The sequence below is a fragment of the Sorex araneus genome, chromosome 3 (assembly GCF_027595985.1).
Source record: "Sorex araneus isolate mSorAra2 chromosome 3, mSorAra2.pri, whole genome shotgun sequence".
NCBI classification, from domain to species: domain Eukaryota; kingdom Metazoa; phylum Chordata; class Mammalia; order Eulipotyphla; family Soricidae; genus Sorex; species Sorex araneus.
The window spans coordinates 146,530,798-146,556,394 of NC_073304.1; the positions used below are offsets into that span (position 1 = coordinate 146,530,798).

General features: G+C 39.4%; 1 protein-coding gene across 1 annotated transcript in view; it reads left to right on the forward strand.

The window, feature by feature from the left end:
* Positions 1 to 7,921, forward strand: part of MAN1A2 (mannosidase alpha class 1A member 2) — a 150,508-nt gene extending 142,587 nt beyond the window's left edge. Inside the window, exon 13 of the mRNA XM_004614424.2 lies at positions 2,071 to 7,921. Within this exon, the coding sequence (XP_004614481.1) occupies positions 2,071 to 2,203 (133 nt within the window). The 3' untranslated portion in view covers positions 2,204 to 7,921. The remainder of the gene's footprint in view (positions 1 to 2,070) is intronic.
* The last annotated feature ends 17,676 nt before the right edge of the window (positions 7,922 to 25,597 follow it).

Genomic DNA, 25,597 nt, shown 5'->3' on the forward strand with positions numbered 1-25,597 from the left:
GAAATTTAAATATTAGAAGTATAAATGAAATAAAAGTTCTTTTAAAAAGTTAAGGGTTTTATTTTGTTTCGTTTTCAGTTTCTCTCCTTAAAGTCTCTTTAGAATTGTAATACCCATAATACACTGGATATTGCTAATTGTAATTATGAGAAAAAATTAATCATCAAGGTTGATTTGATAAATAAAAACAACTTAGATAAGAACGTTAGCTTGTTGGTTTGTTTTTTTTTCAACCTCACTATTTTTCTAAAGACTTAAATTTTTGCCTGACATTTACTTGACTTTTCATCTACAAAATTTCTCAGTACTTTGAGATGACTTGTATCACTGTCATCTAAAAGAAAGTAAAATTCTATTTATTTTTATTGAAGTGACATTGACTTATACAATTACATAGGTTCCAGGTTTACATCATTACAATTCTCCATCTGTTTATGCTGCATTATTAGCCCCACCAAAAATCTAGTTTCCACTCACCACCATAAAGTTAAGCCCTTTTACCCAATTTGCCAACCCATTTCTCTTTCCCTTTGGCAGCCAACAATTTGTTCTCTAATTTTAGAGTTTGCTAGTGACAGCCCCCATTCTCTGGGAATGGGAATATTTAGCTTCCCAAGCAAATCTCAACCCTGTTTAATATAATCTCCAGGACCAGAGAGTTTAGAAGTATTCTAGAAAGTAGGAGTGGAAGTTGTACTAGGTAATTTTCTAGGGCTACTATAGCAAATTATCACAAACTGTTTTGTTTAACAGAAGTTTACTTCCTCCGTTCTGGAATTCAAAACTCAGACCCCTCTAAAAGTATTGCTTGACTCTCAGCATAACTTGAGTTTTTAATCTCCAACTTTATATGACCAACTGTCTCTGGTCCAACTTTCCAGTTCGATTTAGGGGACATTCTAAACTCTAAATTTCATTTGAGATCTTTGACAAGTTACATATGCAAAAATCCTGTTTGCATTAAAAGGTCATATGCTGAGTTTTCAGGTGAATATGAATGAGTGGAACAGGGAGCTACTAACCAGTTAGCCTAGCAGGACTAAGTAAAGATAGAATGATGGTTTGAAAGTATTTCTTTCGGTTGTCATTATTTTACTGGTTTACATAACATTTTGTGTACATAATATAGTATTTTCCTAGCATATTCTCCTTGTAAATGAATCATTTTGCGGGAAACTCAACATTTTTTCTTTCTACTCTTTTACTCACCACTCCCTCGAGGAATGAGATTAGAAGGAGGCTGATCTATTAGCCCGTACTTAAACCAGAGACATGGAATTACACAGAGCATTGTTTGTGACTGGAAATATTTGTGCACAGATCACAGGAGCTTGTGCTAAATACAATAAGGAATTCTTCACCGAGACCCAGCTAGTTAGAGCTGTCATCCCCCCTGTTGCTCACCCATTTGCTCAAGCGGGCACCAGTAACATCTCTATTGTGAGATTTGTTATTGTTTTTGGCATATCGAATATGCAGAACTAAAATTAAGAATTAGACCATAGGCTTTCCATAGCTGTTTTTTATGCTCACTTTAATGATCACTTATTAGAATTATGCATGGAATTTTCCCAGCCATTGTAGGTAAGAATTATGGTGTGTTTTCATTCTGTCATTTTGTTTTTTAAGTGACCACTTATTGCTGGCAGTGTTCGAGGAGAGATCAAGAATCCTAAACAAAATTAGTACTAATCCATTAGAGGGAGATTATTAAATTTACTGTAAATTCATGTTTCTGGTATTGTTATTTAAGAGTTTTCAGTACACACTCCACTAACTGCAAAAAGAAGAGAATGAAGTGCAGTGTTTTTGCCATTTAATCTATTTCTTCATGTGCTTCAGACAGGCACGGAGAATTTTTAAAAGTCTTATTTCATCGTCTTGTACTCAGTACTGGATTCTCTTGCATGCTGGTTTACGACCATTTGTCTTTGAGTTTTAGATCATTTTGGTGACCAGATACATTGTCTACTGGTGTTTTTCATCTGAGCTGCTCAAAATGTGCTGTTGATCATTCTAACGGTTCTTACTGAATATTAATTAAGCTCGCTTTCCTCCTTTGCTTTTCAGATACTTATATCTGCTCTTCTCCGGTGATGACCTTTTACCTTTGGACCACTGGGTGTTTAATACAGAGGCTCATCCTCTGCCTGTGTTACATTTAGCCAATGCCACACTTTCAGGAAACCCTGCTGTGCGATGAGAGCAGCTCCAGAAAGACCATTCTCACCTGTGTTTTGTTTACATGGACTACTGCAGAAATCCGTCTGGAGAAGGACCTTTGGAAAATGGACCTCCCGAGTTAATATGGCAGGTGAAATGTGACTATTCCCTGCAGAACTTTTCAACTTGTAGATGTCTCAACTTTGAAATGATTCCATTTTCTATCTGACCAAAACATATTACGGTATGTGTAAGACAGACCTGATTTGCTTTGATTCTTAGTCAATGATCACATGAAAAATTATGCCTATTACTATATTGTTTTTAGAGGTCTGGAGACTAGACTTCCTAAGAGTAAACCAAGATGGAGCATCTTGCAGGAGATTGCTTTCCTTCCGAAGCGGAGAAGCCTTCAGATTAAATATTTACACCTTGTAGGTCAGAGATTGTACAGGAGTTAAGGTATTTTTCTTGTACGCAGCTGGCCCCTGTTTGATCCCAGGCAGTACACAGGGTTGCCAAGAACTGCTCTGAATGACCCCTGAGCACTGCGTCAGGTGTAAGCCCTGAGTACTGCCAGAGTGGCCCCAAAAACAAGCAAAAATTTACATATTTTTATCCCTTTTTCTCCATTTTTAGTAATAGAGTGAACAAAAATAAAATAAAGGAACAGCATAACTACATCAGCAGCAAGAAGATTCAAAATAACAAGCAAACAACGACAGAAAAACCAGAAATGGATGTACCTATCCCTGTTTGAATTTTCAAGTTCTCCATTGGATGATCAAACTGGCAACCATTTCAGATCCTACTCTATTTCATTGAAATTCTTGGTTAAATTAAATTTTCTCTGGGGACATGATCTGATAGAAGTCCTCTTCCAGCCCTTGTGTGCATATTGAATTGTTTAAACTGCTGTTACTAGAACCCCTGCCTCAGGGCCTGGGTTTGGAACTTTGCATGTTGTTCAGTCCAGTCGAGTATTGGTAGCATGACAGAAAGTGAAGGAAATGCCACAGTTTGTTGCCTTGAAACCTGTTCAAAGAGAAAACCTTGGTGTTGCTGGTAGGAGGTTATTTTTTCAAACCAGCAAATCAACCAAGTTAATTTTATCCACTTTAACCTCATTATAAATCTAATAGAATCCTTCATTGTAACAACTTTATTTAAGTGGCTTGGCAAAATTTACTCTACTATTATACGGCTCTGAATTTATGAGCTAAACTATTTTTATAACTTATTAAATTAAAAACAAATTACAGTGAAATTTATGAATATTCTACCTGGAAAAGAAACAGGGGATCCTTTATTATCATCAGATGAATAAACTTTTCACAAATATTTTATGTAAAAAAAAAATTCTGCTATTATTTTTTCCAAGGATATTTATTTATAGAAATACAAATAATCAGAATGGCTTCAAAATAATTTTTAGAGTTAGAAGTGTGGTGTAATTTATTACACTAAATTTGGGCTTTCTCTCTCAGTAGATTTTACAGTTGTATTTCTTTTAAATAAATTGCTATTTCTTTATATTTTGGTGGAAAGAAATGAAATTTTATCAAGAACTATATTGTAAGCTAAACAGTGCTTATACATTTTCTCTCCCTTGAATTTTTGTCACAGTGTGGACACTTGTTTCTTCTTTACATTTAATACAAACAGCTTTCATTAGCAGTAAAAGTTGGATGAAGTACAACTTATCTAATATTTACTCTGAATTTAAGTATTTCATGAAATAATGTTTGTGCAGGAAGTCTGTTGGAATTCTGCAGGCTTATTTCCTCATTTTGGATAATTTTTCTTTTAATCTCTTATCACATATATCATCTATCATCTAAATTGGGAAGATTTAATAAATGAAATTAAATATTTTAAGGGCGATTATCTTCTACCACAGTCATCCTCACAGTTTAGTGAATGATCCATAAATGATAGCTACCCCAGGATGTTTCAGTATACATAGAAAATAAATATGTTGAGTCTGTTACATTAAGTCTTTAAGAAACTTAAGTTTTAGCACATATTTAAAACTTGTAATATCTTTTACTACTTGAAAAGTTTCAAAATTTTAAATGTGATGGGTAGATGATGGTAATTTTGGATGGGTAGATGATGGTAATTTTGGAAGACAAAGGGAAAGTCTTTGGTCCCATCCCCCCAAAAAAAGTCTTTTTTTCTAAAAATAGCACAAGCCCACTTATGAGTCACTTAAAAAAAAAAAGTGGAAAATCTGAGTTGACCTAGAGCAACTATGCTAGACATCATGAGTAAATGCAGAATAAATGGAGCCTTCTGGGTTCCAGGAACTTCTCAGGACAGTGAGAAGACATGGCCTCCCCCCAGTGCTCTGTGTGTGTCTAGTGACTGGAGCACTGGGGAGGAAGCGGGGTGGGCCAGTGCACCTGCAGGGAAAGACTGAAAGGAACAGTAAGTCTTCCTCGCCCCTTACCTGTTTTGTGATGATGAGATTCGACTTCATAACACTGCTTCCATTTATTTTCCTTTTTGAAGACCAAAAGCAATTAAAATTCACCACAAATGACTTGCCAGTGTCGTGTTGTCTTTTGTTGCAATTTTTTTTATAACGTCCTCCAAGATAAATCTTTCTGTTGTGTTCCACTTAATTTCCGAGAATGCTTTCCTTCTTCTTTGTGTTCTTTGTACTTTATAAACCTTATTAGTCAGGTTGAATATTCGTGACATTGATAAGACCTTTCACTAAGCTCCTGAATGCTACTTTCCAGATGCTCCACGAGGCGCTGACACCCTAGCCCGGTGCCTTTTGCACAAAGGCACAGATTCTGTCCATCATTTGGTACCTTAAGAAAAAAAAAATCTAGAAATGTTGTACATACCTTTGTGTTCTACTTTTATTTCTCATTAGTTTAGAGTCACTCTTTTTGGTTCAAACCAGTTTCCTCTTTCTTTTTTTTTTTAAACTTATATGAAGTCATTAAACCAAGGAAATGACCCTAGCATTAAAGAAGTCCTACTGCAGAAAAACAAGTTCCCAAAGGTTCCTTACTTTGTAGTGGGTCACACATGCCTGCTGCTTATGTCTCCAGCACTAGCTTACATCCATCTTTGAGCAAATGGTTCTATATAAAAGTGAAAACTGGGTGTGTCGAGCAAACATATTCCTTTTGTGTATTATTGATCCTGATCTCTGTGATATATTAAGAGCAGTAAAGGACTGTGCTTTCAGGAAACTGAAAAACTGTTTGAAATTTTGATCATTGTTTCTTTCTCCATTGCCAAAGTCTGTGTCCAAGCTACAGGTCTGATGATAAAAGATTGCACTTGACATTCCCTTTTTGTAATTTCTCCTTTAATCTGGATTTTTGTGAATGTATGAGAAAATAAGACAACAAGTGTGCAAACATGAAGTATCTAATACTTGCCTGCCGTTAAGCTAGGCACTTTAAAGCATTAGGACATTTTTGTATTTCAGGGGCATTTTCTGTGTAAGAGTATTTCATACCATTTTAAATGTTTTCCAGTTTGAGCCATGTTATAAAATTCTTAATTTTATATTTCATTTAAATTAAAGAGGAAAATGCTTTATAATATATTTTAAATGTTTAAATACAGTAACTGTAATCGAGTTAATACATAAAGTTTTAGAACAAATACCCAATTTCAGATGCAACTATGACTAAAATATTTACTTTAGAAATAAAACACTAATTTACTACCTTACCTAATTACTAGTTAGAAATTGATTTTCTGGAATTGCTGGTTATTTTATATTCAAAAATGTCAAAATTCATGGGGAAAATGTGGTGAGTTGTAAATTGTTTTTGCTCTACTGTGGATCATACTAATGCTTTAAATATAAAGAAAAATGTACTAAATTGTTTCTAAGTGTTAAATAACACTTCCTCACATTATTATTTTGAGATTTTTTTTCTTTAGGTTTTCTTGCTTTCCAATTGGCTAGCTTATATCTAATCTGCTCTGTATGTGCATATATACATAAATATAGTTCTTCATGGAGAAAATTTTATTACTGTTCTTTTCTAATCACACCACAGTTGTTACCTAGATTTGCCTGCACAAATTTGAAGCGGACTATCTGAGTTTCCAAATATGATCTGGAGTTATTAATGCAACTACTATAGTTCAGGAACCTTGGTGAAAAATACTTATCTCAATACTTTCTGCATACACCATTTATATTTTAGGCTGAGTCAGAATCTACATCCACAACTCAGTTCTGCCATTGAAAAGTTGAAACAGATATAGACATTATGTAAAGGAAGGGAGATAGGTAGCTAAATTCCAGTAAAACTTCATTTACAAAATACATAGAGTACTGGATTTGGCTCATGGGTCATAGCTGTAAACTCTTGATGTAAATTGAATTTGTGTGAGACCCTGTAGTCTTTGATCTGCATCTTCTGTTAAATAATTCATTTTTAAAGCAAAAGGATGTATATGTACAATTGTATGTATTTGTGTAACCTAAAGCTATATACTCTGTTGTCCTGAAAATAGATACTCTCTTCTGGATTTGTTAATGTTTCAAGATGATAAGATTATCACAAAAGAGGCAAATGTTTGTTCTTGGGATGTGCTGTTAACCAGTATCCTTGACTTGTTCAGGGACGTTGTTCAGAGTCATTTGGAGTCCCAGTGGGAAAAGAATTTACTTTGTGGTGTCAAATTATATTCTCTCCCAGTTTTGCCTGCTTGTTGATCATTAAATCAGGCCTCTGGGTTGCTTAAGCAACATGAATTCCTCCACTTAGTACTCTTAGAGCCTTAAGACAAGAATACAATGAAATCTCTGATCTTTGTACTACGGAAACTGGTCTTTTGCAAAAAAGCTAAACAACCCAAAATGTGTTGTGTAACCTCATTTCTTTTTGACAGTCATTTTTCCCTTTTCAGATTGCAGAACATAACAGCCTACATTCAAGGAGTGCAGAGAAAAGCTGTATCTTCCTCCTCGTTGTAATTTGCCTCAAATCCTATTAGTTGCGTTATTTCCAAGTTGATTTGACTTTCATATTTAAATAGAAGCATTCCTCAATCTCGAGTCTTGTATTTCCACGGTTTAACAGCTACTACATATCAAACCAGGTTTGAGATTTAGAATGCACAAAATCACTCATGAAAGAACACAACACCAATTGGTGCATTGCACCAATCATGAGAGAGCAGACTTTCTTTTTTCCACTCAGAATTTTATCAAAGCATTATACTATTTTTGAGAAATGCTAAAGGAGCGAGAGCCTGTATCGATAGTGATCAAGGAAGCACATAATTGAGCTATCTTTCTAGGTCTAATGTACTGTATGGATTGCTTAGCTTATTGTGAATATAGTGAACACACATTTGAATCTACGCACAAACAGGTTAATATGCAGAGGGCTTTAGTTGTAAAAGCCTTGATGCTATTTGAATGCAACAAAACTCTCCAAATTGTCTATTGGGAAAGTCCATGAAGAATAAAAAGTTTAGCTCTTTGAAATTATCCTTTTATGAAATGTTTAGAAATGGGATGATTATTTTAATTAATGAAGTATCCCAAGATTTAATTTCTGGATTCGAAAGTTGAATTGCCATTCTTCAATCTTACTGGTCTCAAATCCAGTTGTTAGCTATCAAATAAGTGGGGTAAGTAGAGACTCCTAAATGGGGGTATCCACTCCTGAATGGACTTCCAATCATGTTCTCAATATGTAATTTTTACAAGTAAAAGGTGATATTGTGTATTAAAGATCAAATAAAGATGCTCTTTAAGTGAAAAGTGCTTGTCCTTCATTTGTACTCACTGAGTCATCATTAAACAGTATCAGCAGTATGAAACCTGGTGATCTTCAGTACGCCACGTTCAGACTATTTCTCTTGATTCAGCTAATTTTTGTATTTGTATTTGTGTTACAGAAAGATAAAGAACTCGCTTGAAGTATTGTTTTTCTTCCATCTGATTTTAAGAAAAACTACAGAGCTATGTGACAATCTTACGGTGTTTCTGTAAGATCTCATCTAATCCAGCCTCTGAGATCATAAAATTAATCACTGAACTTTATTCTGTCACAATTAAAACATTCCTAACCCTGCTTAAGCGGTTCTTAGGGAGAAAATTGGCCTCAGAAACTTGAGGTATAAGATCAGATGAAAGTGGCTTAATGATGCTGTCGGAAGCCTAGGAAGTACTTAAAACTCTAGTCATAAACTATCAAAGTAACGCCAGAACCTGAAATAACCATTTTGACATCCTCATAGTCTCATTCTTCCAGGCACACTGGATTTCAACTTGATCAGGTTTTTAAACCAGGAAATTATGTTGTGTGTGAATCCAAAATAGGTATGAATTTGCCTTTTCAGAAGCAGAGCATAATCAATGAAAAGAATAAGGATTTCTGCTTGACCCTGACTTGATAATGCCCTGGACCACTACCAGATACTTAAAGTGGGGAGGGGGTGGGAGGTTAAGGTGGTGACAAATTTACCAGAAGTTAAAACTAACAAAACCATCACTTGCCATGTTAGCTTTGTAATTATACTTTATATAAACATTATTCCGTGAACAATAACTCCCTGGTCTCCCTTTGCCCCCAGTGGCTGTTAACTTCTAATTTACTTTGAGACAAATTTCTTAACTCCACTGAATCTCAATTTTCTTGTGTATTATGGAAATAATACTAGATTTATTTGTAAGAGAAATGAGTGAAATTCATGTACTTGACCTGAAATAAGCTTGCTTCAGTTGTTTTCAGCTATTTTCATCAGCAACTGATTCAAGTTATCAAATGAAAGAGGTAAAGGGAAATTAGGTCAATAAACAGCCAAGCAAACAGTCTAGTTCTACCTTGTTTTAAACATAATTGAAACCCAGAAGGGGGTAAAATGAAAGCATTAGATGACGATCTTCATCTAATATGGTCTTGGTCACTCTGATTTAAAACCATTCTTGAATCTGAGATAATGTTCATGTCATTTTTGTTAACTTTTAAGATAGACAAGTGTTTACATAATATATATGAGCCAAGCAGTTTAAAAATACTGTCTTTTGTTGAAATGCATACACAACACAAAAACATGAAAAACCAAAAACAGCTCCTCTTAGCAACAGCTGTGTTTGTCACGAGGATTTTAAAATATATATTTGTGAGTATATAATATGTATGCATGTGTGTATATATAACATGTTTCACTGTATCACTGTCATCCTGTTGCTCATTGAGTTACTTGAGCAGGCACCAGTAACGTCTTCATTGTGAGACTTGTTACTGTTTTTGGCATATCGAATATGCCACAGGGAGCTTGCTAGGCTCTGCCGTGCGGGCAGGATACTCTCAGTAGATTGCCAGGCTTGTGAGAGGGGTGGAGGAACCGAACCCGGGTCGGTTGCATGCAAGGCAAATGCCCTACCCACTGTGCTATCACTCCAGCCCAACATAGATATTTTTTCTAAATGAACTAATAGCTTTGAGGAGACAGCCAAAATGGCCAAGAAGAGAGTCTTAACATGGATCCCCCAAACACAAGACACACCAGAGAGCGTAATTAATGACAAAATCTTACTTGTGGCTCCTCAAGAGAAAAGAACTCAAGTACTCATGCACCATTGTGAGATTCTTCCCTGAGGAATCAGGACCCCTGGAGCGGGTGAGGGTATGCCCCCAGGCAGGGGCAAAGACAAAGCAGAAGCCCAAAGAAGGAAGCAGCTCTGGGGGTAAGGCCAGGGTCCAGGGTCAGAGAAGTTGTAGCAGGCATATTTGCAGGGTCCTGCAGATGAGTCGGAAGCAGTCTACACCATCCTGAGCAGGGGCACAGTGTGGCAAGCCGACTGTGGTGTGCTCCAGGAGAAACCAGCCCTCCCACCTGACTCCACACTTTGCATCAAGAGCAAGAAGTATTGCTCTCCGCTGCTGCATGAGCACGGTCCCGGAGGCCAACTGAACTCCTTTGGACACGAGCAGTTCGCAAAAATGCCTCCAGACTGTGAACTGAGCCACTGCCCCATATGGCGCCAGCGGGAAAGGGTTTCTCTCTCCAGGCTTTTCCATCTTATGAGCACCACAAAAGAGAAGTAAAAGCTTGCAGTGATGCAATTTCTGGCAGAATTTCCCCTGGAGTTTATACAGAAATCCAAAACCGCGCAGCCGTGATCTCTTAATTGTCAGCAATGTAAAACGATTCCTTTTTAGCAGGTCTGACTTTGGGGAAAAACTCCAAACAATATTAGTGAGTTTTGTGTTGAAATATTGAAGGTAATCAAAGTGGCAGCCATTTCTCTAGACTGTGAACTAAGCTATAGACCCACGCCGGCCGAGGAGAGGAAATATCCTTCTTTCTCGGTTCTTTTCCCTTTTGGAGAAACGCGGTGTGGCGTCTGCCATATTATGAGGTCTATTAAGCAGGCACGATCTTGGTGGCGTGGGAAGGGGGAAAAAATGTACTTAGAACAGCGGGACACTTGGGCAGTCTCGTGCCAGGGCCAATACCAGCGCACACTCCCCCTAGATTCGACCTCAGTGGCCACACTTTTGTGCTGCCACTTTGCTGCTGATCAACCAGAATCCGGAGGCCAACTAGACTACTTTTGGTTCCAGAAACTGCTTGCAGCCATGTCTCTCTAGACTGTGAACTAAGCCATAGGCCCACGCTGGCCAAGGACAGGAAATATCCTTCTTTCTCGGTTTTTTTTTTTCCCTTGTCAGGTGGCGTGGCATCAGCCATATTATGAAGACTATTAAGCAGGCACAAACTTGGTGGTGCAGGGAGGAGGAAAAAAAAAGTTATGTACTTGGAACAGCGGGACTTCATATATCTTCATTCTCAGCAATGGAAAACTATTAAATGCTTCCTTGGCAGTAGGGCTGTCTTTTATGGGGGAAATTCCAACAACAATGGTGAGTTTTGTGTTAAAATATGGAATGTAATCAAGGTAAAGAGAAAATGAAGTGAAATTTATCAGTTACGCAGGCGGGGGTGGGGGACGGGCGGTGGGAGGTATACTGGGGTTTTTGGTGGTGGAATATGGGCACTGGTGAAGGGATGGGTATTTGAGTATTGTATAACTGAGACATAAGCCTGAGAACTTTGTAACTTTCCACATGGTGATTCAATAAAAAAAAAAAAAAAGCAAGAAGTATTCTCCAGAGATGAAGATTCATTGTCCTACACTTCTACCACGATGAGGCAAGCGCTGGAAGAAGACAGCACTGGTCTCTTGCCTTGGAAATACAGTAAACACACGAGGCAGTTCAGACCAACACAAACTCCTTGCCACGGTCTTGGTGTGGAGTTGATGAGAATGCTAGGCTGTCAGACAGGGTTGCATTGAGCCAGACCCCACCCCCTACCCCCACACAGTGATGTGTGGAGAGCCTCCATGGGACCGTGCTTCGTGGACACCTGTTTCTTGTTAATTGCACCGTGCTTCGTAGACAACACCTGATAAGGAATCAGGATGTCTTGTCACGCCACGAGCTTTAACTAGTCTATCAGCTGCAGACACTTGGGCGTAAGCAAGCAGCGAGGGGTATGTAAGGAGGGAAGCTACCTAGCTAGGGGGTTCCTCCTCGTTCGTCCCTCGTTCCTCCTCTTTTCCGTTTGCATGAGAAGGTCTGAATAAATCGCTGCAAGAAGAATCTCCGGGTTGCGTGTTTTTTACAGTGATGCAACAGAGAAACCTGTGATAATGGTAAAGATGAAAGTCCGGGGGGTTCCCAAGGACATAAGAGGTCTAACTTCCCTGACAGACTTAAAAATGACTGCTAAGGAAGTTGACTGAATTTAAAGCAATAAATTTACTTTATTTCTCTCACCAACAAGGTGAGAGAAAGTATGAGAAAACGTCAGTTTTCACTGGACTGAAGAATAGAGGTGAATAATAAACCCAGTAAATGAATTCAGCAGCAGAGTAGCAGAACACAGGATACTAATCAGTGTGCCTTAAGATACGACACATAAAACCATCCATACAGTCAGGCTGTTTCATTTGGGGCAACTCAGAGGGGGCAGGTGAGTCCTCCCCTCCCCAGTGGACCCAGCCCTGGCAGTGGAAAACCTCTAGGATTCGGCCTCTGCCATGCTCACCCATTAGTGAACCTATTCCTGGAACTTGATGCAACATTTGTGGCCACATGACATCTCATACTTCACACCACTAATATTCCAAGAGTATAACACCACATTGGATGGGGTTTAAAGTAGAAGGTAACCAATCTTTTTTTAATTTTTTTTTAAATTTTATTGAATCACCGTGAGATAGTTTCAAACTTTCATGTTTGGGTTACAATCTCAATGATCAAACACCCATCCCTCCACCAGTGCACATTCCCCACCACCAATATCCTGAGTATACCCCCCCTCTCCCACCCTCCCCCTGCCTCTAAGGCAGACAATATTCCCCATACTCTCTCTCTACTTTTATAGATTGCAACATAGACACTGAGAAGTCATCATGTTTGATCCATTCTTACCTAAGAAGGTAACCAATCTTAGAGGGAAATATATTTACACAAGTAGATATACATATATGTGTATATATAAAAATACATATATAGCAAGGCTTAATCTTTAACATGTTACTCATCTCATAGAAGGGCTTAATGACTCCTGGGTGAAATACAACTATCTTCACATACTTTCCTCTAAGAAACCTTTTTTGAATCGTTTTTAGTGGATCATTCATAACAAGCAATACACAATAAATTATTTTGGTTCTGCTTTAAGGGCAGGGCTTGGGGTTTGCGATGGAAACATTTGAAATGTGGTGGTGGGAAGGTGTAATGGTGGTGGGACTGGTGTTTGAATATTAAATATAAGTATTGTGAACAACTTTATAAAAATTTTAAAAAGCATCACTGCAAAAGTCTGGGGGAAAACAAGAAAGAAAGGGAAAAGATAGAGCAACTGAGATAGCTTCAAGAGAAATAAACATCCACATTATAGTTCTTGAAGGAGAGGAAAGAGAAAGCGGGGAAGGACTTTTTTGTAAAATGGTAGCTAACACCTTTCCAATCTGAGAATTGGGTCCTATGCCCAAATTCAAGATACTCAGGGTCCCAAGTAAACAAAGCCTATAGGAGAATATAAAAGCACATTGTAATTTTAAAATGGCAGAAGAGGTAACTAGAATCTTGAGAGCAGCATGATCAAAGAAAAAACATCCTTAAAAGACTAAACATATCTGTCAAATGAAACCACAGAGGCCAGAGAGACTGATATGACATAGCTCCCATGTTAAATGAAAGAAACAGGAATACTCTGTTCATCTCGATTATTATTCAAATTAAAAGGAGTGATACAAAGCTACACAAAGCTTTACATACCTTATGTGGTGCTGGTTTGATCCCTGGTATCACATAGGTTTCCTAAGTACCACCAGGAGTGATCTTTGAGTACAGAGCCACTGGGTGTGGCCCCAAACAGACAAAAAAGAAAGATGTTAAAAGCTACACCAGTAATGAAAGATGTAAAACTTCTCACTGTTGAATAAGCAGACAAAAACAGAAACAGTCTTAAAAGAAGTGGAAGAGCTGGCCACAAAAGAAGCCTTTCTGTGTACATAGCACAGACTTCAGGTTGGACCACGTCTTGAGAGAGAAACAAGTGTTCATATAAGTAAGAAGACAAAATCAAACTATCAAGCATGTTTTCAGACGAGATATACTGTGAAAGTGGAAATAAACCACAGTCAGCCAGGGTAAAAAACAAAGACTTGTAAATCGAACAACATTCTACTACTGAACAACCAGTAGATCAAAGGGAAAAAAATCATAGAGAAGTAAAAAGATTACTAAAATTAAATGAAAATGACACTAGCTACAGAACATATGAGACAAAGCAAAAGCTACTCTAAGAGAGAAGTTCAAAGTATTTCTTGGCATCAAGAAAAAGTTCAAATTAAAAAACACTAATCTTACATCTTAAATTACAATAACAACATAGGAAACCCAAGTAATTTTGGAAGGAAATAATAGAAATTTGGGAGGAAATCTAATGGAGAGAGGGAAAAATTTGTAAACGACTCTTGAAACCAAGAGTTAATTTTTCTAAGGGATAAACAGCATAGACAAAGTCTCAGACTTAAGAAAATAAAAACTTGATATCAGATCAGAAGTGAGGAAGAGGTTAAATGAGCAAATCACTGTATCACTGTATCACTTCATCCCGTTGCTCATCGATTTGCTCGAGTGGGCACCAGTAACATCTCTATTGTGCGACTTGTTGTTACTATTTTTGGCATATTGAATACATCATGGCCAACTAAGCACAGCCGGTAGGGTGTTTGCCTTTCACGTGGCCAACCCAGGTTTGATTCCTCTGCCCTTCTCGGAAAGCTACTGAGAGTAAATGAGCATATAGATTCCTATAAATTTGGGAATAATAAATGGACAATCTAGAAATGGATACATTTTTAGAATCCTATAAACATCCCACAACTGAATAAGGAAGTAATAGAAAACCTGAACAGACCAATTACTTGGAAGTATTTTTTTTAATTCCAATAACAAAAGTCCAGGTTCAGACAGATTCATTGTCTGAATTCTTCCAGAACTTTAAAGTGAGTTCATCCAGACCTTAATTTCTAATTTTATTTTTTAATTCATTACAAATAAAATTAATACAATGATACAATTCAAAGATATTTCAAAGCTATTCATGATTGGGTTTTGGTCATACAGTGTTCCAACACCCAGTGTACATTCCTCATTATCAGTGCCCCATTCCCCTCTCCCACTATGGCAGGCACCTCTCTCTCTCCCTTCCTCCCTCCCTCCCTCCCTCCCTCCCTCTCTCTCCCTCCCTTCCTCTCTCTCCCGTCCCCCTCCCTCCCTCCCTCCCACCCTCTCTCTCTCCCTCCCTTCCTCTCTCTCCCCTGCCCCTCCCTCCCTCTCTCTCTCCCTCTCCTTCCTCTCACTACCTCCCTCTCTCCTTCCCTTTTTCCCTCCTTCTCTCCCTCCCTTCCTCTCTTTCCCTCTCTTCCTCTTTCTCTCTCTCCCTTCCTCTCTCCCTCCCCTCCCTTTCTCTCTCCCTCCCTCTCTATCTCTCCCTCTCTTCCTCTTTCTCCCTTCCTCTTTTCTCCCTCCTTCCCTCTCCCTACCTTCCTCTCTCTCCCTCCTCCTCCCTTTCTCTCTCTCTCCCTCCTTCTCTATCTCTTCCTCCTTCCCTCCCTCCGTCTCTCTCTTTTTCTCTTTCCTTTTGGTAATTATGGTCTGCAATACAGCTACTGAAATGTTATTATGTATATTTCTAACTACTTTCGGCATTCAATTCTTGTCCAGAATTATTTCCAATTATCACTGTCACAGTGGTCACTTGTCTATCCTAGCTGCCCTTGTGCCCCACTGGTGGTAAGCTTGCAACCATGTGCCAGTCCTCCTGGCCCTCATTTCTACTGTCCTTGGATAATTGTTTCATACTATGTTTTTAATATCCCACAAGTGAAAGCAATTGCACTATGTCTGTCCCTCTCCTCTAACTCATTTCGCCCAGCATGATACTCTTCATGTTCATCCATTTATAAGCAAATTTCATTACTTCATTTTTCCTGGTGGCTGCACAGTATTCCATTGTGTAGATATGCCATACTTTATTTATCCAGTCATCTATTCTTGGGCACTCGAGTTGTTTCCAGATTATGGCTAGTGAGAACAATGCTGCAATGAACATAGAAGTGCAGATGGCATTTCGGCTGTGTGTTTTTTGGGTTCCTGGGGTATATTTCCAGAAGTGATATTGCTGGGTTGTATGGAAGCTCAATTTCTAGTGTTTTTGAGGAATTGCTGTATTGTTTTCAAAAAAGGCTGGACCAGTCGGCATTCCTGCCAACAATGAATGAGAGTCCCTTTCTCCCCACATCTGCCCCAACACTTCTTCCAGACTTTAAAGACATCCTATTACCTATCCTTAAGCGCATCACAAAAATTGAAAAAACAGCAAAATTCTGAACAATTTCTATCACATCACGATTATCTTAATTCCAAAGCAGACTGAGGTTGAAACAGGTGACAATCCATGCCGGGGCGGGGGGCTGAAGGAAGGGAAATGGGGGGTAAGTACATCTTTATTACACCGGCTGACCAGGCCAGGCCAGTGGGCCTAAGCTAGGCAAGCTTTGGAAGACTTAGGAGGCTCAGGAGTCCAGAAGCCTGTCTTTACAGGGCGTTATTGCAACTCATTACTTTGCTTCACGCCCAAGCAACGTGGGGGCATGCACACACATGATGGCATCTTATTAGCATGGCTACTGGGAGTTTCCTAAAATCAGCATTTTCTTAGCTTGGAACAGTGAAGTTCATCCCAAGTGCAGACAGGGTGGGCATCTTTCTAAAACTTTCCACCCACAAGTAAAATCATCCCTTTAAAACACATTCTTTGGGGCTGGAGTGGTAGCACAGCGGGTAGGGTATTTGCCTTATCTGGGTTCGATTCCCAGCATCCCATATGATCCCCCAAGCACTGCCAGGAGTAATTCCTGTGCATCGCCGGGTGTGACCCAAAAAGAAAAAAAAGCTATGTATATTAAAAAACACACACACATTCTTTTTTTTATTTTTCTCTTTTTCTCTTTTTTTCCCCCCTTTTGGGTCACACCTGGCAATGCTCAGGGATTACTCCTTTCTGTGCACTCAGAAATTATTCCTGGTAGTGCTCAGGGGACTGGAGCGATAGCACAGCAGGTAGCGTGTTTGCTTTGCACTCGGCCGACCCGGGTTTGATTCCTCCGTCCCTCTCAGACATCCAGGCAAGCTACCGAGAGTATCTTGCCCACATGGCAGAGCCTGGTAAGATTCGACACTCATTTGATAAACTGAACAAAATGGACATAGAAGGAACTTACCTTCATGCTTGTCTATAGAACCAGGTGATGGTCCTGAGCACCACCTGGTGTCACAAAAAAATACAAAAACACAAGAGGGGAAGAGGAAAGGAGAGGAGGGAAGGAGGAGAGAGGAAGGGGAGGAAAGTAAGGAAAGAGACAACGGCCAATAGAAACAAACCCTGAGATTTTGTCTCTAGACCTGAATGCCAAGTGCTGGGTAGGGCAGGGCTGTGGGAAATACTCAATTACCCAGAGACTGATGGAGGGATAGAGAGATTCTGCTGCTGGTTGGTTGTGGTGCAGTGATTTTGCATGCTTAAAGCATGCAGATTAATAGTAAGGTAAATCATTACACCTATAAACAATTAAAAGCCTTGACCAAGAAGATAGCTCAGAGGTAGAACACAAGTCTAGCATGTATAGGCACTTGTGCTCCCCACATGGTGTGACCGCTTATAAAAGCAAAAAAGTCATAATTAACATTCTTTTTGAAGCAAGATTAGCTTATAATGTTCCCAATGTAACGAGGAATTTCACTAAGGTTTTGTAAATTGATTAAGCCTCCCATAATCCAGGAAGACCTGATTTGTCTCTTATACTCAATCACTGTTCTAATACCGGACCTTGTCAACCATGAATTTGCTCTCCCCCCTCCCTCTCTCCCTTCCTCCTCCCTCCTCCTCCCTGTTTTCTCTCTCCTCCTCCCTGTCTTTCTCTCTCTCCTCTTTTTCTTTTTCTTTCTCTCTCTCTTTCTTTCTTTCTTTCTTTCTTTCTTTCTTTCTTTCTTTCTTTCTTTCTTTCTTTCTTTCTTTCTTTCTTTCTTTCTTTCTTTCTTTCTTTTCCAGACATTCCACATAATGGCATCTTAAAAGGGTGGTCTTTTACATCTGGCATGTTTATCCTAAAAGCATTTTCATGTGTTTTTTTTGTTTTGTTTTGTTTTTCTCTTTGGGTCATACCTGGCGATACACAGGGGTTACTCCTGGCTCTGCACTCAGGAATTACTCCTAGCGGTGCTCAGGGGACTATATGGGATGCTGGGGATTGTACCTGGGTTGGCCGCGTGCAAGGCAAACGCCCTACCCGCTACAGCCCCAACATTTTCATGTTTTACACTGCAACAAGTACAGAAAAACATTTTTATTGATAAAAATATTTCATTACATGCGTGTACCAAGCTTTGATTGGTATTTGGGTTGCTTTCTGCTTGGGTCATCGTGAATAATACTGTTGGAACACACAGAAGTCTTTGTGTGGGACACATGGCAGTTTTCCATATATCTCAGGTGTGTACTTAAAAGTAGAATTTCTACATCATATTGGTAAATGTATATTTACCCTTTTTTTTTGTTTGGGGGATACTCGTAGCTGTGCTCAGCGATTGCTTCTGGCTCTGTGCTCAGGGATCACTCCTGGCAAGGTTGGGGAGTGTATGGGGTGCCAGGGATCAAACCTGGATTGGCTGGATAGCTTATTGTATGTGCTCCAGTTGTTCATGCTCACACATATGCATGAATTTTCTGAAAAACTACTAGAACATGCATTAACTGATTCTTCAGCCTCGGTCAGCTGAGCATAAACCAGATCCCAGCACCACTTTCCCTCTGGGGAGCTTGTTTCCCAGCCTCTATGGGTGCACATCCCTTTAAACTTTGTTATTGCCATGAGTTATACTCAGTTATACTTAACTGAGTTATACTTAACTTGGTCAGCTGGGCATAAACCAGATCCCAGCACCATTCTTTTCTATTCAGTTGTTCCTGTGCTCTTTCAGATGACGTTTAGGTGGCAGCAGTGGGACAGAAGCTACACCTGGTGCAGAACTTGCATTGCCGGGACACCAGAGCACAGGCACCCAAGAGCCCTGTTTCCAGTTGTCCTGCTGCTGGCATTTGAACTTTGGGGAGTCTTCCCACCACAAACTCCCACACATGTGGTAGTGTTCAGGAACTGTGAAAGACCTGTCATAAGTAAATTCCTGCTCAACCCATTTCTAGGAGAGATCACAGTTAAAGGAATACATCTACAAGTGAAGCTTTCGTAAGGGCAAACCTTCTCCATCAGGCGTCCAATAGGATGAAAACAGTGCACCAGACTCTCTAAGCCTGTTCTCCCTTGAACACGTATCTCACTTGCTTGTCTCTATGCTTCTGCTCTTTCCACTCTGGGGAAGCCCTTGTTCTCTTGTCAACATGTTCTTCCTCTCCTACTCTCCCTTTAATTCCCTCTAAGTAAGTTTCATTCAATAAAAATTATCTTGCTTCAAAATCAAAACAACTAGGACCCACTTGAAGGTGGCTGACTCTCCTTTCAGGCTTCCTCTTGCTAGCTTCTCTCATACTTCAGTATCTTTCGTTTGTGGTCTTGTGTGATACACTTTGCTCATCGCATATCTAACATGCTGAGTATTGAGTGTGAGTCCTAGGCTTGCAGAGAGCATCTCTCTGTGTTTGTTTCTTAGCTTCCTGTGTTATGCTCTGTCTTTTCTGTCCTTCATAGGAAGAGAAACCAAAAGTGGCAGTATCAGTGGGTGTGATTCTGGGCTGCAAGAGAGCCAAAGCAGCTCAAACTGTTCATTCTTTCCCTTTTTCCTGTCATATAAGGTGGGTGAATTTTGGATAAGTACCCCTGACAAAGACACACTGCCTTGTTGAATTGCAATTAAATCGTAAGGTTTCTTAGTTGGTTATTGCACTTATGCAGTCTCGATCTAAATTCTTAAAGGGAAAGAAAATAGATAAAAAGGCAAATAATGTAAGAAAATCATGTCTTTGACTAAAGTGACTTTTTAAAGACCTCACATCATATCTTACTGCTAATATAAAAAATGTCTCTGAGGTGTTAGTGACCATTAAAAACTCCCCTGAATTTCAAAGTGTTTGTGTACCAAGTTCAAAACTGCAGATTTTTTTTTAAAAAAGGATGACTTATAAGGCTCTATCAACAACAGAATGTAGGGAGGACAATTTTGAAATTAAATCAGTGAAAATTCTTGTACCTTACAAATATTGACAGTTCAGGTTTTATTTAAAAGTAATACACATCTGAAATTCGATTTTATTATTTTTTAAAATTTATTTATTTTTTAATTAGTGAGTCACAGTGAGGGTACAGTTACAGATTTATACATTTTCGTGCTCATGTTTCCCTCATACAAAGTTCAAGAACCCATCCCTTCACCAGTACACATTCTCCACCACAAATAAACCCAGCATCCATCCCACCCCCCCCCCAATCCCATCTCCTCCCACCCCACCCTGCCACTGTGGCAAGGTATTCCCTTTTGTTCTCTCTCTCTCTAATTGGGTGTTGTGGTTTGCAATAAAGGTGTTGAGTGGCCATTGTGTTTAGTCTCTAGTCTACATTCAGCATGCATCACCCTCTCCCCGCGTGGCCTCCAACCACATTTTGAGAATGTGATTGGAGGCCTCCAACCACAGTTAGAGAAGGGAATACCAAGTTGGTATTCCCTTCTCTATCTGAGTTGCCCTCTCCCCAGAATGTGAAGCCAGATTCCAAGTCATGGAGTCAACCTCCTGGTACTTATTTCTACTTTTCTTGGGTGTTAGTCTCCTACTCTGTTATTCTATATTCCACAGATGAGTGCAATCTTTCTATGTCTGTCTCTCTCTCTCTCTTTCTGACTCATTTCACTTAGCATGATACTTTCCATGTTGATCCATTTATATGCAAAGTTCATGACCTCATTTTTTCTAACAGCTGCATAGTATTCCATTGTATAGATGTACCAGAGTTTCTTCAACCAGTCTTCTGTTCTAGGACACTCGGGTTTTTTCCAGATTCTGTCTATTGTAAATAGTGCTGCGATGAACATATAAGTGCAGATGTGATGTCATTTCGACTATACTTTTTTGCTTCTCTGGGATATATTCCCAGCAGTGGTATTGCTAGGTCAAATGGGAGCTCAATTTCTAATTTTTTTAGAATTGTCTATATTGTTTTCCAAAAGGGCTGAACCAGTTGGCATTCCCACCAGCAGTGTAGAAGGGTCCCATTCTCCCCACATCCTCTCCAACAGCGGTTGCTTTTGTTTTTTTGGATGTGTGCCAGTCTCTGTGGTGTGAAGTGGTATCTCATGGTTGTTGTGATCTGCATATCCCTGATGATTAGTGATATAGAGCACTTTCTCATGTGCGTTTTGGCCATTCCTATCTCTTCCTTGGGAAAGTTTCTGTTCATTTCTTTGCTCCATTTTCTGATGCGGTTAGATGTTTTCTTCTTGTAAAGTTCAACCAGTGCTTTATATACACTTGATTTCAACCCCTTATCTGATGGGTATTGTGTAAATATCCTTTCCCATTCTGTAGATAGTCTTTGTATTCTGGTCACTGTATCTTTTGTGGTGCAGAAGCTTTTTAGTTTAATGTAGTCCCATTTGTTTATCTCTGTTTCCACTTGGTTGGCCAGTTGCATGTCATCTTTGAAGATACCTTTATCTTCAATATCGTGGAGGGTTTTGCCGACCTTGTCTTCAATGTACCTTATGGTTTGTGGTCTGATGTTGAGGTCTTTAATCCATTTTGATCTGACTTTTGTGCATGGTGTCAGGTCAAGGTCTAAGCCCATTCTTTTGCATGTGGTTGTCCAGTTGTGCCAGCACCATTTGTTAAAGAGGCTTTCCTTGCTCCACTTCACATCTCTTGCTCCTTTATCAAAGATTAGATGATCATACATTTGGGGTTGTGTGTAGGGATATTCTACCCTGTTCCATTGGTCTGCGGCTCTGCCTTTGGTCCAGTGCCATTCTGTTTTCATTGTTACCGCTTTGTAGTAAAGTCTGAGGTTGGGGAGGGTGATGCCTTCCATCGTCTTTTCCCCAAGAATTGTTTTAGCTATCCGTGGGCGTTTGTTGTTCCATATGAATTTTATGATTGCTTGATCCATTTCTTTGAAGAATGTCATGGGTATCCTTATAGGGATCACGTTGAATCTGTATAATGCTTTGGGGGGTATTGCCATTTTGACAATATTGATTCTCCCTATCCATGAGCAGGGTATATGTTTCCATTTCCTCATGTCCTCTTTTATTTCACGGAGTAGCGTTTTATAGTTTTCTTTGTAGAAGCCTTTTACTTCCTTGGTTAAGCTGATTCCGAGGTACTTGATTTTCTGGGGCAAGATTGTGAATGGGATTGCTTTTTTCATGTCCCTTTCCTCTGCCTCATTGTTTGTATATAGGAAGGCCATGGATTTTTGGGTATTAATTTTGTAGCCTGCAACTTTACTGTATAAGTCTATTGTTTCTAAGAGTTTCTTAGTAGAGGCTTTAGGCTTCTCTAGATATAGTATCATATCATCTGCAAATAGTGAGAGTTTGGTTTCTTCCTTTCCTATCTGGATGCCCTTAATCTCTTTTTCTTGTTTAACAGCTATCGCAAGTACTTCCAGTACGATATTGAAGAGAAGTGGTGAGACTGGGCATCCTTGTCTTGTGCCTGATCTTAGAGAAAAGGCCCTTAGTTTTTCCCCATTGAGGATAATGCTTGCTGTAGGCTTGTGGTAGATGGCTTCGACTATCTTGCGGAAAGTTCCTCCAAAACCCATTTTGGTGAGGGTTTTCATCATGAACCAATGTTTGATCTTGTCAAATGCTTTCTCTGCATCTATTGATATGATCATATGTTTTTTATCTTTACTTTTGTTGATATGATGGATTATGTTGATTGATTTCCGTATGTTAAACTATCCTTGCATCCCTGGGATGAATCCCACTTGGTCATGGTGTATGATCTTTTTGATGAGTTGTTGGATCCTATTTGCTAATATTTTGTTGAGGATCTTTGCATCGGTGTTCATCAGGGATATTGGTCTATAATTTTCTTTCTTAGTGGTGTCTTTGTTTGCTTTTGGTATTAAGGAGATATGTGCCTCATAGAAACTGTTTGGGAAAGTTCCTGTTTTTTCAATTTCCTGGAAAAGCTTGAGGAGAACTGGCAACAGGTCTTCTTTAAATGTTTGGAAGAATTCACCAGTGAATCCATCTGGGCCTGGGCTTTTGTTTTTGGGGAGATTTTTGATTACAGTTTCAATTTCCTTAACATTGATGGGTCTATTCAGGTATTCCAAGTCTTCTTTGTTCAGTCTTGGGAGATTGTAGGAATCAAGGAATTCATCCATTTCTTTTAGGTTCTCTTGTGTTGTGGCATACAGGCTTTCGAAGTAGTCTCTGATGATCTTTTGAATTTCGTTGGTTTCTGTTGTGATGTCCCCCATTTCATTCCTGATTTGGTTTATTAGGGTTCTCTCTCTCTCTTTCTTTGTGAGTCTTGCTAGTGGTTTTTCAATCTTGTTTATGTTCTCAAAGAACCAGCTCTTGGTTTCATTGACCTTTCGGACTGTTTTCTGGGTTTCCATGTCATTAATTTCTCCTCTAATATTTATTATTTCTTTCCTTCTGTCTGGTTTGGGTTCCTTTTCTGGTCCTTTTCTAAGGCCTTGAGCTGTGAAGTCAAGCTATCTATGTAGGCCCTTTCTTGCTTCCTAAGGAATGCTTGCAGAGCTATAAATTTTCCCCTTAACACAGCTTAGCTGCGTCCTGTAGGTTTTGGTAGCTTGTGTCTTCATTCTCATTTGCTTTGAGGTATCTCTTGATTTCTTCCTTGATTTCCTTCCTGACCCACTTATTGTTCAACATTGAGCTATTTAATTTCCAGGTGTTTGTTTTGATTCTCTGCATCTGTGTGTGATTAGCTTCTATCTTCAGTGCATCGTGGTTTGAGAAGATAGTTGATACAATTCCTATTTTTCTGATTTTATTGAGGTATGTTTTGTGGCCCAGTACATGGTCTATTTTGGAAAATGTTCCATGTGCACTGGAAAAGAATGTGTATTCTTTCTTTTTGGAGTGTAAAGCCCTGTATAGGTCTATTAGGCCTCTCTCTTCTATTTTTTCCCTCAGAGTCCGTGTTTCCTTGCTGAGTTTTGTTCTTGTCGATCTATCCAGAGGTGATAGGGCAGTGTTGAAGTTTCCGACTACTATTGTGCAGTTAGCGATGTCCTCCTTAAAGTCTGTTAGGAGTTGTTTTAAGTATTTAGCCGGTCTCTCATTAGGTGCATATACATTTAACAGTGTGATTTCTTCCTGTTGCACATATCCCTTGATAAATAGGAAGTTACCTTTGTTGTCCCTCCTAATCTTTTTTAACCTGAAATCTATGTTTTCGGATACTAGTATTGCCACCCCAGCTTTTTTGAGGGAGTTGTTTGCTTGCAGGATTGTTTTCCACCCTTTGACTTTGAGTCTGTGTTTGCCCTGACTGTTCAGGTGTGTTTCTTACAGGCAGTAGAATGTTGGGAATCCATTTTGCCACTCTATGTCTCTTAATTGGTGCATTTAGGCCATTGACATTGAGAGATATTATTGTCATGGGGTTTTGTGTCATCTTTCTGTGGGGTTTGTTGCTCTTGTGGGGTTCTTCCTTGACTTACAATAGCCCCTTTAGTCCTTCTTTTAAGTTTGGTTTTGAGTCTATGAAGTTCCTGAGCTGTTGTTTATCCGAGAAATAGTGTATGGTTCCTTTGAGTTTGAGTGAGAGTTTAGCCGGATAAAGTATTCTTGGTGAGGCGTTCATTTCGTTGAGTTTTTTCACCATGTCCTACCATTGTCTTCGGGCTTGGAGGGTTTCCTCTGATAGATCTGCTGTAAATCTGAGGGGTGCTCCTTTGTATGTGATTTCCTTCTTTGACCTTGCTGCTTGCAGAATTGTGTCTCTATCGACTGAATCCATCATTCTGACTACAATATGCCTCGAAGTCTTTTTATTCGGGTCTCTTTTTGCTGGTACTCTTCGGAATTTTTGGATCTGGATGCCTGCCTTCTCCAGCTCTGGGAATTTCTTGGCAATGATGTCTTTCACTGTGTTTTTTTCATTGGGATTACTTCCCTGTGCTCTGGTACTCCAGTGATTCTTATGTTGTTCTTCTTGAAGTCATCCCCAAGGACTCTGATTTGCTCTATAGCCATTTTGAGGTCTTTTGCCATTATTTGTTGTTGTCTGTAAGCTTTGTGCAGCTCATCTTCAAACTCACTGATTCTGTCTTTGGCTGTAGTCATTCTACTGTTGAGGGCATCTACTGAGATTTTTAATTCATCTACCTACTCCTTTATTTGTGTGACTTCTGTTCGTAGCTTTGTGGCATCTGTTCGTAGCTTTGAAATTTCTGATCTCATTTCTTCTTGCATTTTCTAGGTTGACCATTCCAAAGCATCATTCATCTCCTCCCTTAATTTATTGGATGTCTGTTCCATGGTTGCTTTGAATACATCGACTCTCTTCAAGATTTCTTCTCTGGGGCCGGAGCGATAGCACAGCGGGGAGGGCATTTGCCTTGCACGCGGCCGACCTGGGTTCGATCCCCGGCATCCCATATGGTCCCCCAAGCACCGCCAGGAGTAATTCCTGCATGCAAAGCCAGGAGTAACCCCTGAGCATTGCTGGGTGTGACCCAAAAAGCAAAAAAAAAAAAAAAAAGATTTCTTCTCTGAATTCTTTTTCTGAGAGGTCCAGTATGTGGGTGGACCCTTTGGAGATTTCTGGAATCTTTTCTTCATCTTCTCTTCGTGGAGGGGATTTTCGCTGTTTCTTCATATTATTATGGAAGTCTATAGTTGTAGCCTTC